General features: G+C 35.8%; 1 protein-coding gene across 3 annotated transcripts in view; it reads left to right on the top strand.

The window, feature by feature from the left end:
• The window catches only part of NGLY1 (N-glycanase 1), a 36,728-nt gene that overhangs the window by 7,839 nt on the left and 8,652 nt on the right, over positions 1-20,237 (top strand). Inside the window, exons 5-12 of one of the 3 annotated variants that reach the window (XM_079299654.1) lie at positions 2,075-2,297; positions 3,021-3,142; positions 3,516-3,661; positions 3,843-3,953; positions 8,868-9,032; positions 10,280-10,468; positions 13,305-13,482; positions 13,895-19,503. In XM_079299654.1, coding sequence (XP_079155780.1) covers positions 2,075-2,297; positions 3,021-3,142; positions 3,516-3,661; positions 3,843-3,953; positions 8,868-9,032; positions 10,280-10,468; positions 13,305-13,482; positions 13,895-14,070 — 1,310 coding nt within the window. In that variant the 3' untranslated portion in view covers positions 14,071-19,503. Of the gene's footprint in view, positions 1-2,074; positions 2,298-3,020; positions 3,143-3,515; positions 3,662-3,842; positions 3,954-8,867; positions 9,033-10,279; positions 10,469-13,304; positions 13,483-13,894; positions 19,504-20,237 lie in introns of those variants that run through there. The other 2 variants (XM_079299656.1, XM_079299655.1) reach the window with 2 other exon arrangements.

Raw genomic sequence — 20,237 nt, 5'->3', positions numbered from 1 at the left:
CCATATTTAAATGAAAAAAGTAAGAGAAGTAAGAAACCATGTGAGCAAGTACAAAGCATTTTCATTCAGCAGCATGGGACAATACAATAGGAAAAAGAGACTTAGCAGTAATAAATTACAACCATTAAATTTCTTTATAAAAGGAAAAAAAAAAACAACCCTGCCTCTTAGACTCTGTTCTAGCACTACTGTGCACATTGTTTAAAAAGGGGAAGGAAGTGGGAAGATAGTGTTCTGGGTGCTTCTTCCCAAACTGTCAGGCTGATTTAATCAAAATGGCTTCCAGACCTTAGTTTAGGTACAAATAAAGAGGAAGGGGTGGAATTCTGCTGTTTTGGATTGTGACAGCTTGAAAGCATTTTTCAAGAGTTTTCTAGAAACGCTGGTTTTGGAATGGACTGTCTATGAGATGTTTGGGTAATTGGCTTTCAGTTTATTTGGTTTCTGTCCTGCTGCATTAAGACTGCCACCTCTGGGAAGGATATACCTTGAAACGTATAATGAGCTTTTTTGGCTCATAAAGACTATGCTAGAAATATAACAGTCATTTGAAGAGAGCTGTAGCTTTTATTATTTCTCTTTGCCCCATTTCATTAGAAAGATGGGCTGAACAGTAAAAAACAGCTGTGTATCACAGCTGGGTTCTAGTTTGAATCTAGTTTGAAAAAAGAGAGTGTGGATTATGCTTGAAATCTTCTCACTCAGGTTTTAGCAAAAAGTTTGAATATACAAGCATATCCATTTTGTAAGCAGTAAGCCTCTCTCTGAGAGTTCCAGCACAAAGGTTTTTCATATACATGAGTAAAAATGGAAAATTTACTATAATGAGAAGTCATGTGTTCTTGATTTGATAAACAGATGATCTCTTCCCATGCACCTCATGATTTCAGCAATGTGTGTTTAATAATGCTAGGTGCTCCTACAGAATCTTTGTACCAAAGATGGCTACAGCTTCAGAGCAAGATGTGAAATGAGCTTAAACCCAACTCATCTTGGGGTTTTTTTTCACCATCCTGAAAAAGGAGCTAGTGCATAAATTTTTAGTGCATCTGCCTTCAATTTCCTTTAGGCAGCATTTTTAAAAAAATATTTTTAATGTTAATATTCATTAGTCAAACCTGTCTGCACTGTGAATAGAATAAAGCTGTAGTGCATAAAAATAACCAGGCAGTAATACCTATGTGTGGCCTAGATGATAAAGTTACTAGGAAGAATTATTTGAATAGTTATGTATCTGAGAAGGAAGAGGATCTTATAATCTGGGCATTGTAACCCAATATGCATTTAAAGATTCTAAGGAGTTTAAAGGAATGGATCTCTCATGAAAAACTGGATTTTTAGATTTGTTTTTTAGGTAAAGTGGGGCTATTTCCAGCTGTCAGAACAGTATGTGAATAGATTTTAACACCTTTTGTAAGCAGGAAAATGGGCCAGAAAAGTCTGGTGTGGTAAAATCAGGTAGAGTAGAAAACAAAAGATATCCAGGGTCTACCTTGGGCAAGCTGAGAAAGGTGTTTGTTTGCTGAAATTGTAACAAACTCCATGTGTTTGTATGGTATATACATATTTTCTACAATAATTAAGCTGTGTTTCTAGAAAGTCTGTTTGTAGAAAGCCTGTACACCTAGTTGTTTAGATTGCTGTCCAATGTCTGATTCTTTGGGATTTTGAAACCAAAGCAATTGTTACTCCTAGTTTAATAGCTGGGAATAGGAAAATATTTTAGAGTAGAAAAATAATTAACTCTCTGTTCCAAAGTCCTGGAACAGTATGAAGAGCATCAGGAACTTCACCAGGCTGAAATGTAAATCTGACTCATTTTTCTGAGCAATTTCTTATTGTCATTCTAACTGTAGTATTTAGGATTGCAGTTTTTTGTTTTTAAGTTTGAACTTACTCAGTCTTGACAATTTATATATTTTTTGTATGTGTTTAAGTAATATATTAAACTTTTTAATATGAAAGCACATAAAAATAAATAAAGGCCCAGAGATACTGATTTGTGTAGGCACTATCAAGTTCAACTAAACAACTTTTCCATTTGAACTAATTGTGTGTTGTATAAATTTTACAGGTGCTCATGTGAATGAGGAGGACTTCTTATTGTTGGAGCTTTTGGACTGGTTTAAGACTTCCTTTTTTCATTGGGTAAACAGTCTTCCTTGCAGCAGGTGTGGTGGGCAGACAGAGCCTAAAAATGGCCACCTGTTGCCTTCTGATGATGATCTAAGGTGGGATGCCAGGCGAGTGGAAAACCATTACTGCAACCAGTGTCAGCTCTGTAATAGATTTCCAAGGTGAGCAAACAGAGACTTGCCATCTTTTTTTCTTTCAAGAAACAGCTTTGCATTTGTGCATTTTGTGAACTGGTGAGTTGTTAGTTCAGAGTATAGAAGCTGTTTTAAGTAACATGATAGTATGTTTGATGCACCAGCAATTTCTCTACAAGGTCAGAGATTTTTAAAAACAGTTTGTGCTTCCTCTTACATGGACTTGTTCTGAATGCTTGTCCAGCTTGGTTGGTGGCTTTTTAATGTTAGTTTGGTGAACTACAGCTTCTAAATAAAATTTGTTAATATTAGCAACAGTATATAGGTAGTGTTTTGTTATTGCAGGGTAAACTTCACTTCTGTAGGAAATCACAGTGTAATGTACATGTTTTGCTGAGTCTACAGCAGAAGAGCAAATAGACAATTTATTTATACTTTTGTGACATTTAAGCATTTTGCTGACTGTTTAAAGGACCACCGTACAAAAGTCATGTTTTAAGATGTCTAAATCAGTTTTGAAAACTTAACCAGATTCATTTCAGTGCTGCCATAAACATATGATGGAGTCATGTGAGTTGAGGTAGCATTCTGCTCAGATGTATTTTGTGAAGTACAGCAATTATTTCCATTATCTTCTGCAGACTGATTGGTACTGAAATCTGTTCAGATCCTCAGAACACAATGTAAAGATTTCTGGAAACTGAAATGTATTTTCAGTTGTTCTCATTCTGTGTTGTTTTTCTCCTGTAGATATAACAACCCTGAAAAACTTCTGGAAACCAGACGCGGACGCTGTGGCGAGTGGGCCAACTGTTTTACCCTGTGCTGCAGAGCTGTGGGGTTTGAAGCAAGATATGTATGGGACAATACAGGTACCAGTATTCTGGAATATTGCAATGTTAATACAAGCCTGTGCAAAAGGGTGTTATGTATTTTATGCCTCTCAGATCATATTAGCTATCAGGCAACACATGCGGTTATGCAGTCTGCTAACAAAGACAATAGACATTCAATTTCATGTGTTGCTTGATGAGCTGAAATATGGTTCTGCAAGTAAGGCCAGATGACTGACTTCAGAATGATAAAATCTTTAGCTGAATGTAAGAGACAGTGATCTTAAGAAAGAGGAAAACATGTTCTATCACCTGTTCCTTCATTTAATAAATTGGAAAAAGTTACAATATTCTACAAGATTAGAATAGAGACTCTACAAGTCATTGTTTATTCTTGGCCTTTGTTACGTAGATCATGTGTGGACTGAAGTATATTCTTCATCTCAGAAAAGATGGCTTCACTGTGATCCTTGTGAAAATGTCTGTGATAAGCCTCTTCTCTATGAAACTGGCTGGGGAAAGAAGCTCTCCTACATAATTGCATTCTCCAAAGATGAGGTAGGAGTAATGATGCTAATAATAAACAAACTTGCCCTGAAGCAAGTGTGCAGTGTATTCCACCATGATGTGTTTTTCAGAATTAATGTAGAAAAGCATTCTTTCAGTAACTAGACTCTTTAAATGAAGCAAGATATGTGGAAATTTTTGGTTGCTTTATTTTCTTCTACTTGTGCTTGAGGTTGTTGATGTCACCTGGAGATACAGCTGTAAACATGAAGAAGTGCTCTCCAGAAGGACAGCACTCAGCGAAGCTACACTGCGAGAGACAATTAACGCACTGAACAGAACGGTATGTAACTTGTCTTCAGTGGCTTTCTGAGAGTGAAACATCTGCAGAATGTGGGGTCCTCAAACAAAGGAATGCATTTGGTAACCTCACAGGAATATCCATACACTGTGGATATAAAAAATGCTGTTAATTACCCATTTTACCCTGAATACATAGGAATAAGTTGCAGTGCTGAACTTAGGGGAAATAAGATGAATAATGGTATGTAAGAGGGTTATCATATTATCTCTTACATACACAGATGTGTGTATATGTGTGTATATATATATGTGTATATATATATATATAATTTTTCTTAGGGACTTTGGAGCAGATTTGTGCTTGCTGGGTGTAAACTGCAATTAATTAGTAACTATATGGACTCCTTCAGGGTGACTGAATGTTTTCCACATCAGTGCTGCTCTAACTTGAAAACAATAGCATTTACAATTAAAAGAAATGCAGGTTTAATTTGCTTTCAGTGACTTTTTACAAGGTCTAGGAAGTGAGAGGAATGACTCACAGGCTGTTTTCACTGACTTTCAAAAGCTGTTGGTAACATCGGTAGAACTTTGACTCGGGGCCATGTGTATTTACACTGTTCATGCTTAACATCCCCAAAATACATGGAGCCATTTGCACCTGCATGTCATGGTTTCAGAGCCTCTCTGCTAAGCTTGTTCTCTTCCCTACTTGGGACACCATGAACTTGATTCAATATACTATAACACCATAAAACCTTGAATCACCTTGAGGTTTCCATTTTGTCTTCTCTTCCTTCCGGGGATAATTCTCATGCATGGAAACTTTAGTTCCAGTGGTAGTATAGATCTGATGACTTAATAAACAGATTATGCCTTTTTTGAGGCCTGCTGGCTTCAGAGTTATAGCCATACATTAAGACTGTGAAGAATTGAGCTGGACTAATATTTTGAGACTAGGGCGTGAAATCATTTTAACAGTAATGAAAAATTCGTCACGTAGCAGTGGAGCACTGGAAGAGTAACCAGAGCAGCAAAGCAAAAGGAGGTAAAGGATCAGAAATTCAGCTTGAGGAATGCATGTTCTTTGTGCAGGGTTGCAGGAATTTAGTGGTGTCCCCTCCAAGCCTTGAACCCCTGTTGTTTACAATACTAATTTGAAGGGTCCTTTCTTCTGAGCTACTGGCAGTAGAAACCAATCACCACATTCTTTTCCTCCACAGTTGTCTGTACAAGAAGAACTTTGGAAATGGGGCACTAATAAGTTGAAAAATCTCCCTCACAATATTGATGGAATCAGGAAACTGTGACATCCTTGTCATGTCAGTGGTGTCACTGTAGGATCTAAGCTATGTTTCACTTACAAAAGTTTAGGAAACCTCTGGAAAAGATGTCATTGCCATTTCTAACAGATGGTGCTTCATGTTGGTCTGTTTCTTACTCCTTTCCACTTTCTATACAGGACTGTGCAGCTCTCAAGCTACATTTTTCAAAGAGCAGGCATTCTGGTCATACTTTAAATGAAAACTTAATAGTAGAGGGAAAAAAGTTAAACATGTATTTCCAGTACAGTCTCTGTGTTTTTCCTGTCTTCCTTTCCCTACATGTGAAAAATCCCAGCCCTTCCATCTCTGTGCTGTTGCTTTCCCTGCTGCTTTCCAGTATTATTAAAGCAGTCTTGTGATTTTGTAAGAACACCTTTGTCAGTCTTTTTAATTGTATCCTATTCAAAGAACAACTTTCTCTACAAAGTGAATGATACTCACACTGCTCCTGCTACATTTTTTTGTCCAGTAGCTGTTCAGAATGTTTGATTCATTTAATTTACTAAGTTAATAAATTTAATCCTTGTAACTATCTGCTCTTGCTTCTTTTTCTTTTGTCACAATAGAAATTAGATTTCAGGGTCTTAGAGACAGTTTGCCATCCAGTTGCTAAAAGGACTAGGTATCTTTCCTACATTTGTCCTAGATAAAGGTCCTTTCCTAAAGCTTATTCTAAGGTGACAATACAGTGGGGAAAGAAGGGGACTTTAAAAGTTGGTGTCCAAGGTTCTCCATGTTGTATTCTGCAGACACAGCGGGCAAAGGTATCTCATCCCTGGAACTTTCAAGATGTGTTAGGGCAAGTTTTCATTACTGTGTTCAGATACAAGCATCCTGCTAGTATGGTTTCTTTCATTGCAGCCTATTCAGACAATAACTGCTGTAGAGGCCTTCTCTAACTTGTCCTTTTCCCATCATCTCCTAGAGACTGGCTCCACAGTAGGAGGATTTGTGCTGTTTGATGCAGAGCTCCAATGCTGTGTCTTTTAAGCTCAATTTTTCTAAGTTGCAACTAAAGAGAAGCACACATGAAGTATACATTATCACCTGTACTGCAGTGTTAATGGAAATGGAATCTGAGGGATCATTTTTTGTCTTTCCTGGATGTAGAGCAAAGGCTTTGGCTGTTTTTTCTCGTACGTCTGTCTGTTCCATTGCCAAGCAGAGGCCACACAACAGTTCAAAGATGTTGAGTGGTTTGCTGTTAAGTGCATAGCAGACAGGAATAATTTATCTCTTCAGTACTTATTTTACTTCTCAAAAATACTTAGTGTGTTTTATCTGGGCCAGGCATTCCTAAACAGGTATATAGCCTCTTGGTTACCCACCATCTGATAATATTCTGTAGTACTATAGCACACTGGCTACAAATTTTCTTCCCCTACTGCCCTATTTCAGTCCATTATATGTTATCCTGAGAGAAAATGGGAAAGGACCCTGAACTTTCACTGCTTTCATTGGAATCTGGATGGTAGAACAGAGAATCAAATTATTTTTTAATTTGCTCCAGGCTCAAATTTTTTGATGGTGATTGTGAATGGTTATAGTTATAGCCAGGTCAAGTCTTAAAAGGAAACTAGTAATTTAGGTTGAATTGCAAGCATTACATGCCATTGATGTGAGATGAACCAGTGCTCCTTTTCAAAGGTTTAAAATTCAATTCCTGCCCTCAAATTATCAGTTGCTCAGCCAGCAGTGGGTCTACTTAAGCTATGGGTTATCAGTCTCCTGAAGGCAGATTCCTTCAGGAAGCATCAACAGCACAACTCACACATGACACGGAAGTGGTTGTAAAGGTGCAGTTCACTGTCCCTCTTCCTTCTTAATACCTTTGTCTGCCAAAGAAAGGTATGGCCTGAGCAGGCAATGCCTTCAAAAAAACAACAAAACATTAAATTAAAAACCAAACAACCCAACCAAAAAAAACCCAAAAAAAACCAAAACAAAAAAAAAAAAAAAAAAAAACCCAAAAGCAGGAAATTTGAGCCATGGCAGCTGGAGTTTTTACAATCCATTTCTGATGACAGTGTCATTGATAAGAAATGTAGTTACAGGTTTTCCCAGCACAGGCTGTGTTGATGTCTGCAGAGTCTGAGTGTTTAGCATGTCATGCCTGTTGCATTTCTATGCAAGAGTCTGTTGAGTGGCAGGAGATGGCAAGAATTAGCATACTTGTGCTCATGATACTTGAGGAACTTTTGTTGTAGAGGTCTGTTTTCTGAAGCCTTTTCATGTTGAAAATACTCTATAACAGGTTTTTTCAGCTGTTGTTACAAAAACTACACAGCAAAAGCATCTAGTTCTCAGCATGGCGTCAGTGATTTCAGTGGTGATGACCCCTGACACTGGGTTTCCCCTACATCAAAGTACTTAAAGGAAATTGTGGATTGGTGTTGTTAATTTAGGATAAACTATATCAAGCTTCCTCTGAGTTGGAGCAAGATCAGTAGTGCTGCATAGGGATATCCTAAACATCAGGGCAGCTGTTAGCCTCAAGAAGTCCTGATGTTTCATGGGAAATTGCTGCATCCACTGGTTGTCATCTATCAACACAAGCAGAGGTGTGTTTCCCCCCTTGCTATGTTTGAACTGGTATTTGGCATCTGGAATTTGTTCAGCTGGAGCTGTTTCTCATCATTTCTTTGTATCTTACTTTTCTTTATAGAGTTCCACATTTTTGTCTGGAACAAAAAAAAGTTTTCAAATGTTTCTTTTGTGACCTCTATTAGCAAAACTTGCTAGGTCAGAGCTGCTTTTGAGATAATTCAAATTATTATCAGCCTTAAGTTTCAGGTCCCACTGGGCTGAGTGTCCATGCCTTGGATGATCACTAAAGCAGAAAATGATGATGTGTGTAATAATTCACATATTCAATGTTGAACTTATTTTTTTCAGCCTTATGTGGGTTTATCCACAATTAAAAAATCAAAAGGCTTCACATTCCAGATTTGTATGTTTGACATGAAAATCATGTAGACAAATACTGACATCTCAATAAAATTTTTAAAAGTTTTACCAAAAATTGCTCATAGTTTTTTTCATATAGGCAAAGAAGACATGTAATTTTTATTTTTCACTAATTTTTCTGCAACTAAATTTTTCGTAGTTTTCTGACATGTGAAAAATAGAGATGTCATGGTTTGTTTATGACAGAATCAGTGAAATAGCTCCTTCAAATACTTTTGTTTGGGCTTAGTCACAAAACCAAGACTGTTGACATTGAACTCACTCAATGTTAGAGAAGAAAAATTTGACCACAAATGATTCTTGTCTTTTCTTTCCTCCAAATAATGTTGAGATCAACTATGGTACAGTATTCATATGAATGGCTATAAAAGCTGTTATGGAAGTATTTTATCATCCAAGTAAATGTATTAAAAACAAACCATAAACATTATTTAAAAAGAATTCCACGGAGTGCCTGCAAGTTCCTGGAGAACACACTGCTGTCACATTACTTCTCTTATGACTGATTTATATTTGTGTCTGTGGTATAAGATTAATGTTTCTAACAGTCAGTTTAGACTTCAAATGTTAATTTAGTTTTTTCAATTCCATTTTTCCCTGTTGGTGTCGCTCTAGAGCAGAATTACAAATGCCATTTTTTTCTGAATGTTTTCTTTATTCAGAGACAAAAGTCTTTGTCAGAAAATAGAAGAAGAGAGCTCCTGGAAAGGACTATTGTGGAGCTTGTTGAGTTTATTTCTCCTAAAACACCTAAACCTGGAGAATATGGTGGAAGGACATCAGGCTCCATGGCTTGGCGAGTTGCCAGAGGTGAAATTGGTCCACAGGTATTTAACTTTTTCATTGATGACCATCTTAGAGGTAGCTAACTAAGGCTTTGTGATTATGGTATATAAAAAATGACACTTCATCATAGGTAGTCAGATTCAGCTCAAACAAATTAATCTTGCAAAAACATTAGACAAAAGTTTGACATGAATTCAGTAGAGATCCACAAATAATTTTTGAGAATTGATAGTGTTCCATTGATTCTAATAATGTTTGGGATTCCTTGATATAAAGTGTTTCTTCTTAAAGGGCAAAAATAGTTTTTTTCGTTTAGCTAGTTTGACAGAACTAGAAAGTTAATTGAAAAAAAATTAGGAAAGCTGTAAACATTTCTGTATTTGTATTATTAGTTAGTTCCAGGTTTTAATAGTAGGTTTTGTCCAACTGTTTTTGTTAATAAATCAATATAAGAGCAATTACAATTGTGTAAATTAAGCCATCTCTTAAACAATAAACTTGATTTTCACATCAGTATTTTTTTACTGCTTCCTAAAACTAGGTTTGATTTTATTTATTTTATGCAAAGATACAGTTCCCCAAAACCGTAATATTTAGCTTGAGTCAGGATGCAAAGGTGTGGTCTCAATTTTGTAGCAATCCCATCATGTGAAGTGTCTAACTGTCCTAAACAGAAACAGTTAAGTGAAATTAATGTGTTTCTTGGGATTGTCTGAGTTTGAGAAACTAATAGTTTATTGCACTTCTCTATTGTTTTGATACTTTATTTCTGAAACTCCTAAGACCAATGACTTAAAAAAAGTAATACTGTCAAGTTACAAAGTTTATACTTTGTTTTTTGAAGCTGATTTGTAAATTGGCATGCACAAGTGCCTGTATGTGGTAGTCACAGGTTTGCTATTGAAAATAACCATTTCCTTATTAATTGTACAAGCAATGTACTCAACATAAAATTTTTCTGTTCTGAAACTCTAATTACTCAAATGATGCTATTTCATGTTAGCTTGTTTAAAACTTACTTCCAAGAGTAATTACATGAAAATTTAAAAGATAAAATTACTCCTCCCCTCTGGAAAAGTTGCACATGTACTCTAGGAAACTGGTTTAAAACATTTTTTCTGCAGAAATGGTTTTGTGCGTGACCTCTCTTAAAAAGGACATTTTCTTTTTTTTCACTTGGCAGCAAAACTGAATTGCAAAACCATGACATACTCTTTAAAAGTAACATAGTCTTGGGGGAATCTAGGCACTGGGGAATGAAGGTACTTGTATTTTTTGGCTTTTTCAGAAAAGAAAAGAAGTTGTTTTTATTCCCTCTGAAAAGGAGAAGACATCTAAATTGTTCCATCTCAGCTACAATGTAATAGATGATAGTTATACACGGATTTCCAATAACAATGAAAAAATAAATGGCTGGGAAGCAGGTGTTTGGAAGGCAGAATCTATTTGGAGAAAGGTTGAAACAGATTGGAAAATGGTAAGAATAGCAATTATTAAAAGCCTATAATGTACAGTAGAATTATGATAACACCAGTAAAACAGAAAAACCTTGCCAATGTTTGGATTCAAAATCTCTCTTGGTGCCTGTAGAATTTAGCTGATGTTAGTAAATGCTGTTGTTAAGATTCAGTAAGATTGCCAGATGGTACAAGAAATTAGAAATAAATTTAACTTGTCTTTCAGAAAGGATGATTGAATTCTCTGCAGGTAGGTAAAACCCTTGCCAGAATGTCAGATTTTAAAAAATGGCTTCCTTCTTAGACTTTTGGGAAATGCTGTTTTATTGAGAAGCAGTATTTCTCTCTAAATAAAAAAGGGTATTTGTTATTTTTAAGAATAGTTTTATAGTATGTCATATCTCTTTGATATGCAGCCAAAGGAGGAAGTTGTCATCCTAAATAATAAATTCCATCTGCAAGAAGTCAAAAACCTGTCAGTTTTCCAGAATATTGTATACCCTGCCCAGAATCCTTCCCAAGTGTCGGGACTGAGCAGCACAAGAGTCATAGATTCTAAATCTAAGAAGAGAACTGCTACCTGTGAAGTGAGAAGGGGTCATGTAATAGCAAACAGCTTTTCCCACAACAGAAGCCACTGTGGAGCCACTGTGGAGCTGAACATTCTTTTCAGGGACTAGAGCATATTACTGCTTTTTTCCTCTGCCATATGACTAGTGTGGAGGGTATCTGATCAAATGTTCTTCTAGCTTCCCATTGATGAAAATGGAGCTAAGTATGTATCTGCCTTTTGAGATTTTCTTTCCTGTGTCTTTACATAACTGACTTGCAAAATGCAGAGGGGGAATAACTTGAAGAGGCTATGTTGCACTAAAGAGAAAGACTAAGTGAAAAAATGGGAGAATAGTATGAAAGATGTCACAGCAGGGTAGACTTAATGTAAAAGAAAAGCAACAAAGCTCAGAGTTAGGGACAGATGTTCTCTGCTTCCCCAGGATCTGCTAAAAATCTGATAGCACATTATGTTTTCAATTCTGCATTGATCAGTTATCCTCACTTTTGCAGGAAACATGCTGTCCCTGCACTGAAACTACAATTTTTCTCAGCTTTACTAATCAGTTAAGACAGGCTGGGACTGATCTATAAGATCAGGCAAAAAGAATTGTATTCAATAACACCTCAAAAGAATGAGATGATGGTGTTGAGAAATTAGAGGAGTGACAGCTTAGGTCTCTCTCAGGCTTGTGGATAAGGCATGTTAGTTCTGCAGGAATTGCATGCTGCAGAAAGTGTGTAAGAATCAAAGAATTTAAAATTACTTTTCATTGGGTATTGTTTGTATAATGGGAGATAACAGCAGAGGGAAGCATTAATTGGGATTTGCCTGTTGTTTTTGTAAAAGCTGCTGCTTTGGAGTTTGATCAGCAGCTGTCCAAGAACTTAAAAGCCAAAGGAACCTTTACAGAAATACTTGGTTAACATTTATTATGTCATGAATGGAAAGGCATTTGAATCTAAAAGCTACAGAAAATGTATCTGTAAGTATTAGACCAGGAGTAACAGGAAGGAACCTCTTGGTTTTATGTTACACAATGCAAACAGATACAAACCACAAATTCAGTTAGATTACCCAGAGATAACCTGGTATCCAGGACTCAAACATGCAGACCACAGTAGGTGATAATGATAGTGTAAGAACCTGTAGATTTTTAAAAGGCTTGTTTTCCAGAAGAATTGCTGCAGTGGAGGAGAGTGTGAATAAGATGGTTGGTTGTTTGGTTAGGTTTATTTCCTCTGAATTCAGACATTCAGGTAATACCAGAAACAAAACAACCAAGCTTAAAGTTAGAGGAAAGTCAAAAATACACAAAAGAATGAACGTTAAGATTACATTCACATGAAAACAGCTTAAATCATTGCATTTTCATAGGTGATCCTTAGTGTAAGACCTCACACATTTGGGGGTTTTGAGCTTTCTTCAACATGAAAATAGTAACACTAAAATTCTGTTTAATTGTCTATCGGTTACATTTCTATATTAGGATGGGATCTTTAGTAAAACAAACTACTGTGTTTTATTATAGTTTTATTCTGGGTTGTTCTTTCTTAATGATACTAATCAGAAGCTTGGACATGGCAAAATTTTTATTAATTTAGGATTCCAATAGGATCACAGTAGTTTGGACTCTGTAGTGTCTGTTGTTTAGTTTTGTTGGTGATAGATGTTGGACTTGAAAGAACTGTCATGCACTTGTGACCAAATTCTTGAGAGGGCTCATAGTAACTTTAATGAATGTTAATATGTGTGTGACTGTTCAACCAGGTGAAGCTCAGAACAGCATTGGGACTTAATTTAATTATGTCAAGTTGTAGCAGTTCAAATAATGTTAGTATGGGATTTAGAAATGGCTGGAATGTATGATTTGCTTTTGCTGAGGCACACCAAGTCCTAGGAGGAGCAGTGTGCAGCCACAGCTGAAGAATCTACTGATTGCACAGTTCTTTTCATCAACAATACTGAACACTGAAGTGTTCTGTGCTTTTAAACAGACCTCTACTTTTCTTTCTTTAAAAAACTATAAGCTTGTGTTGTTTTGTGGCTTGAACTTTACTGTGGATGTTGAAATAGTTTAGTATTCCCTAGTGAGGGTTTGTGTACATGTGCAATCACCTAACTGTGGAATATACTTGAGGGTGAAGAAAGAGGCACTTTGTACAGTTTTAAAGGTTTAGGGGCTTGACAAAGTATGAAAGTGTGTTATCTTATGATTTTTATGTCCTTTTTATGAGGATCAGTTTGATGTGTGTTGGTCATCTCAGTTTTTGACATGCTGGTTGTGTCTTCTTTCCATGTAGGTTTATTTAGCCCGAAAAGAAGGGTCATCCTCTGCTTCCATCAGCTGGAAGTTTGAGTGCAAGTCAGTTGGTCTAAAAATAGATAACATTTCAGTTAGGACAAGCAGTCAAACATTTCAGAGTGGAAGAATACAGTGGAGACTTTGCTCTCCTACAGCAGAAATTGCTTTGATAGGAGGTAAGTGTGGAATTTAAATAATTAATTATATCATGTAGCAGACGTGTAACTGGAAATAAATAGTTTATATGAAGAAAGTACTGTGCAAACATTAAAAACATAATATGAATATTCTTTACTTTTCCAGCAGCATTTCTAAGCAAGGTCAAGAAAATACTGTGCATTTAATTAAAGCTGGCACAAAACTCAGTTTTATTAATATTCACAACCCTACCTGCAAGAGAGCAGGGCAAGCAAGAACACAGAGTGAATGCAAGATACTTGTGTTTTTCTAGGAAGGACAGATGAATCTGAGTAGTTGCAACTGAGATGCTTAAAGATCCATTACAGCTTAGCCTTTGTAATGTGCATTCTATTGTTCTATGTTGTTTGGAGCTGTGGCTTACTGAATTATTATCTTTTCCTCCAACAGATAAAAATCTCTGCTCCTATTCAGATTTTTCTGGAGCAACGGAAGTTATGTTGGAAGCAGTTCTAAATGGAGGGGATGGTGAAGCTGCATGGCAACACACACAGCTGTTTAGAGAGAGCTTAACAGGATGTGGGGAAAATTGCTTGGAGATAATTATAAAACTCACTGACCTCTGAGAATCTGAACTGCAGAAATGTACTTTGGATTCCTTGAAGACGTTATACCATGGATACAACATGAAGATTTGGTTGGCAATTCCTCTTCATCCTGCTGGCAGCTTATTTCCTGTTTCACTGCTTCCATTAAACCAACTTGAAACTGCACGTGTATTGAATATTTAAACATCACAATGAAAACCTCTTTACTATAAAAACAAATGCCAAAATTAAGGGATTGAACTATAAAGTACCCTTTTCTTAAACTTTACAATGAAAAGGAAACAATTTATAGGAAGAAAAACATAACCATAGAAGCACAAAGCAATTGTAATTGATTCTAATTTGGAGTTTTGAGATTGGCTTGCTGGGTTTTTTGGGTTTTTATAATCTGCTTGGAAAAACAGTTTGAACTCTATTTTCCAGCTACAACAGATGGTTGTGATGATTTAAAAATATTTTAAACAATATTAGAGGATTTAGACTTTTTTTTTTTAAATTTGATTTCATCTACTATCCAGAAGTCCTGAAGTTAAGGTAATTTCAAGATTGCTTCAAAATTTCTTTGTTTGATGTCTTAAGTATTAAACCTGTGTTTAATACTAGAACTATTTGGAAGCATGATGGTTGATGGGAAAATAACCTCATTTTGAAAGAAGTGTTCATTACATACCTAAAATTGGCATGGCCTGTGATATGAAATTGAGAACACCATGGTTTTTTCTATGAAAAAATATGTTACTTTTTAAATGATATTAATTCAGATTTGCTTAATAAATCTTTTAAGAGGTAGGCATGTAGGTTGAAATCCTTTTAAGCTATTGTCTTGACTTGCTTTAAGTACTATTCCCAAATTTGATGTAAAAGTATATACAATTTTTTTCTGTTCAATTAACGCGGTGTTTAAATTTATTTTCAGTTAATATAAAAAAAAATACTATCCAGGAGATGTCAGATGTTGCAGTTCTATGAATGAAGCATGGAGTGACTGTTCAGATTAGATAGTCCTTATCAAAATGTGAGGAAGACCATGCCTGGATTATACAAGAGATTTTCTATTATAGAACTAAAAGGCAAAGTTCAAACTATTGTTTTATTTTAAAATAAGTGAGAATTAAGGATGATGTTCTCAAGATCAGTGTTTTTAAAGTTTTTCTTCCTTTTTCTGACCTTTACAACCTCTGTATTGATTTGAAGTGTTTGTCAAAAATAATTTATGTTGAAATAAATGTTTGCTGACCTTTCAACAAATCTAAGCAAATATAAAGCTACTCAGATTTTATTAGAAAACTGCATAGCACAGTGAACACAGGCATCTTAAAAATAGTAGCTTATGTCAGCTCAGAAGTGACAGAAAAATATGTGATAGATTATGTACTTCAGAATGTAAATGGACAGTTTATGGGGAATTAGAAGACTCTCCCCCCTGCAATACAGAATAACTCAGTGACAGGGTCGTGTATTGTACACACTGGAATGGTAGACTACACGCTGGAAGGGTGTTTGTCAGTGCTTGACTAATGCAAAGTGAATTTGCCAGTCTCCATTTAAAACTACTTCTGTATTTGGTTTCAGTTAAACACTTTTTCTGAAATTTTGAGTGGGAACCCAACAAAAAAGTATTTCAGGCTAATATGGATTCTACATTGGAAGAAAAAAAGGAAAAGAAAGACAACTCAGGTGCCACCAATCAACAAAGACGTTTCCACTTAATATTTTGATGGCTGAAAAAGTTACTGCTTTAAGGCAAAAATTGTTTTTGCAGTGTATTACATAGAGGACCTTGAGGAATTACAGGATTCCTTAGCTGCATCTGATAATTTGGAATCAGAAGGCAAAATAAATTTAAAAGTAATAAGATAATTTTCACATAATTTTGGTCAGAACGTCTGGGAGAAGAGTAATAGCTGGAGATAACTTCACTTAAAACAGTAAAGTAATTGAAGTCGATTTTTTTAAAGTTTGAATGAATTAAAAAGATGGGAAAATGCCTTGCCAGTCTAATTAATCAAGAAGTACTTCTGTATTTATAAGATCACACACAATGAATAGAAGTGCTTATTTTAGGAAAGAATTAATAAGTAAAACACTCAGGCTGAATAGAGCTAATAGGAAAAATTTAAATGGAACTCCTTGAGTTGTCTTTTGGAGTAGTCTATGAAGAGTGAACACTGAATATCTTCATACATAAGCATTTTTGAGGCCCTAATTTTCTCCATTGATCTCCATTTCAGCCCACTCTTAATACATTTTAATTTTTTTTTTTTTAAGCCAGAGGTAATTCCTCATCCACAGTTGTTTAATGTTAACTTACAGTATCATGAATTGTCAGTATTAGGTGGAGGAATGATCTGTACTGCAATCTGCTCAAAAAGTATGGTTATTAAGTTATGGTACTGTGCTGGGTGAGATGTTGATCAGGGCAAGTAGATAGAAGTCAGTGCTTACTCAACTTTTTGCAAGTTTGAGGAGGTGGAGATTAAATGGGAAATTAAAAATACTGTTACCTAGAAATTTATGGCTTAATACGGGTAGAATCAGCATTGTTTACTAGAATCCAAGCAGTCAGGCACATTTTAAAGAATAACTGGCTGTCCACTGTGCCATCTGTAGGTGCCCTACAAGGTTGCACTGAGGTGTAACAGTGAAATCTTTTCCATTGAAGTTTACATAAATACTATGCTACCCAGTTAATGCTTGCAAACTAATTTGTGGGTGAATGGTTTCCAACAGAACTATGTGGGAGCCTGTACACAGAATTCTTCCTTTCAAACAAGTGTTTGTTATACTGTTGTCTGTCTAGAGTTGATCGCCCAGCTGTTGATTTCTTCATATCCTGTTTTGACACTGAATGCTTAGTAATTTCCTACAACCCAGGAAGTTGCTGGGAAGATGTATCCTTAAAATATATGAAGAAAGCCCCTTCTAGGCTGTGTAGAAAGAAAGAAGAGGTACAAAGCACAGGTATGCAGGAACCAGCAATCTTCAGTGTAAATTATATAACTTACAATGAGTAGTAAGTAGTGAAAATTATCTTGTCTGATCCTATATGAAAATTTGTCTCCTTAATGCATATGTTATCCTTGGAAGATTTTTCACATATAGTGGGTTGGATTTAAGATACAATCCTTATTATGTGCAACATCAGGAAATGTAGAACACTAAAAATAAAGTATGTTTGTCTCCATAGTGCAGTGGAATGAAAACAGATGGCAAGGCAGCACATATGGCTGCCAGAAGCTGGGAACACCCATTTGCAGAGTTCTTGCAGCTCTAAACAAAACAAGCCAAAACAAAGGAACTCCAAGAGGGGCAGAGTTTGTTTCAGGCAGATATCAGGATATCCGTCCTCTTCTCCACACCTACACTCCTCATTTCTTTCCCTTTGGTCGCTCAAGCTAGAAATACTAGTTAAGAAGTAACAAACCTCCTTAGGATTTGTCAAAACTTAATATTTTTTAAATATAGGTATTATTTAAAATAAATCTCTAATTTCCATTGTAGATTCAAACCTCTGGGTTTGGACAAAATTTGAAGTTTTGCACGTGTTGTACAATTCAACAACATAAAAAATGTGTCAATATTGAAGGGACTTCTGTATCTCAGCTTTATATCGTATGGATTGTTGAGAAGGAAATTGCAGGCAGGTGCCTTCCTTGAACACAGTTGCTGGAATAGACTTGGATCCTTTCTATACTTTGAATATTTTAGGGTAATTTATTCTGCATTATTGGCAGTAGTTCAGCTTACCTGATGCTGGTTCTGAAGGTTCTTTATGTGGTACTACTGTTGCAAGCATGCTTTGTGCTTTGTACCTTATGGCCTCTCTAAACATTAATCAGTGATGTAATGTGTATTATGTGTACCTATATGATCAATGGTCACATAGTTGTCAACATGAGCAAAAGGGAAGAGTAACAGCAGTAATATCCGGGAGAATTTTTGGGTTTTTATGCTGATCTTGGATATTTAATCCAAGCAAAAGGAGACTACAGTGAAAAATAATCTTTAGTAGATTGAAGCTGTTTCTTCTTTATTGAAATCTTAATTTCAGGAGCAGAATTTTGAGACCTCCCAGCCTATATTGTGGAAGTTAGGAATAACCAATTAACAGGCCAAAGTCAAACACGTGTATTTTAGGTGTACAGGAATTATGGAATATGTAAAGGCTTAAATGTGACTGTGAATAAGACAATGATTTTCTCCATTCTTAAGATTTTTGTTCTTATTCTTGGGCTTGGGGGCTTTTTTTTTTACGGTAAGCTTTGTAATTAGGCTTTAGCTTTGTTTATGATTAGCCTGCTTCAGTTTCTGCAGCTTTATTTTTTTCTCATCTGACTTAAAATACATTTTAATTTGCTTTAATTTATGTATACAATTGCAGCTGTATGGTAAATACACTATGACAAAAATAAGTTTATTTATTTGACAAAAGGAGATGAAAGGGATAGATTAAAAATATTCAAACCCAGGAGAAAAAAAAGCAATGGTAATTAAAATTGATGATATTCAGAAACCAACAAAATTACCAAGACTTAATAAAATTTTATGATGAAATGTAATGGACTACATGAACTGGTGCTGGCAAAAATAGCTTCTGATGACTGACCTGTTTGAGACATTTTACTGTGTGTTTATTTATATTTAGGTCCCTGACAGGTTTCAGTAGAAGAAAATTGCTGGGACTAGTGAAGAGGTTTTTTTTTTTTTCTTTTAAATCTGTCTGGGATTTAAGGAATATCTTGGTTTAAATATTCCTTATTCTTACTAGTTTAAGCTATAGAAATAATTCTAAAATTAAGAGTAGGATCTCACTTGTTAGAGATAATTCCTTCCTTTGTTCCAGTGTATAATCTGAATCTTTGATTTTTGTAAAAGTGTGTTTAATGACATATAACCGAGAACTTTAGGTCCACATTACCTGTAAGGGTGTGAGATTTCAGTGTGACATTGAGTACCTGCTTAGACTTGAAGGACTGAGTCTCCCATTAGAGGTCTTGCAGACTGGGGGAAAGATGATTTCACTATGCATTTTGATGGTGATGTTTCAGTGTATGGTCAGTTAACTTGATCCTTTTATTACAAAATGCTGAGTGTTATTTCATATCCTTGGAACTTCAGTATTGTCCTTGGTGTCCCAGGGGAACATATTTTCCCCACCAAAAATCATCAGCTAACAGCTTAGCTCTGTTGCAATCAAGAGGAAATGCTGGGCTTGCTTCAGATAAGCAGTTTGGATAACAATGTGCAGACTCCCCTGTGAAACAGTCATGAGGAAACCAGCTGACGTAAGAGAATGAAGAAGTTTGTTTAAGCAAACTTGAACTGAAGTAGGTGGAACAGTTGGTCACAATCTCTTAGAGCAAATGGAAACAGCAGTGAAGTACAGAATGGAAGGAGAGAGCCTTGCTTCTCGCCTCTGCGTTATTACCACTGTGAAGAGAAGGATGGAAGGTAATGGAATGTGTGTGTGTCTGTTCTTGTGTTATATCAGAAATCAAAATAACATAGTTAGGCTGCAGCCTAACTTTTTAGCCAAAGTGCCAGGAAGATGTATGGTATATTAAAAAGCAAAGTTCACTACTGGCAAAAAGGATGTAAAACTTTATTGGCCAAAAAGGAAGTGCCTGGTTTTGGACTGCATTAAGAATTGTGGAGCTGTTCTGGTTTGGTTTAGTATGAAGCATGCCCAAAACTTTTTGATTTGTGGGGGGTTTTTTTGGTTGTTTTTTGTTTTGTTTTGTTTTTTTTGTTAGGTTGTGTAGGTTGGAGTTTCTGCCTGAGTATGCTAACTGATTTCCATAATGTTGGCAATAATGGTTTAAAAGGAAATAGTCTCCTTCCCCCTTCCCCCCCCCCCGCCAAAAAAAAAACCCTGAAACTTTCAAAATAAAAAAATAAACACCCCAATAAGGATGTAGGAACACAAACAGGAAGTGTTAGAGACTGGAGTTTAATTTTAACGCTAGAGGATGGAAAAAAGTTAAAATCAACGCTGATTTATTAATGTCAAATTTACATCATTTGGGGGGTTGTTTAGAAAATCGAATTATTTCCTTTTTTTTAATACACCAAATATTTTTGAAAGGAATTTTTATCATCATGGAGCCTTTCAAAACAGAACCTTAGGAAGTTCTTGCCCAAGTGTCAGTAGCATGCATGATCTGTATCTATAAGTTGTCTCAATC

The sequence above is a fragment of the Erithacus rubecula genome (assembly GCF_903797595.1).
Source record: "Erithacus rubecula genome assembly, chromosome: 3".
NCBI lineage: Eukaryota > Metazoa > Chordata > Aves > Passeriformes > Muscicapidae > Erithacus > Erithacus rubecula.
Note: the sequence above shows the minus strand (reverse complement) of the source record. Positions and strands in the feature narration are given on the sequence as shown.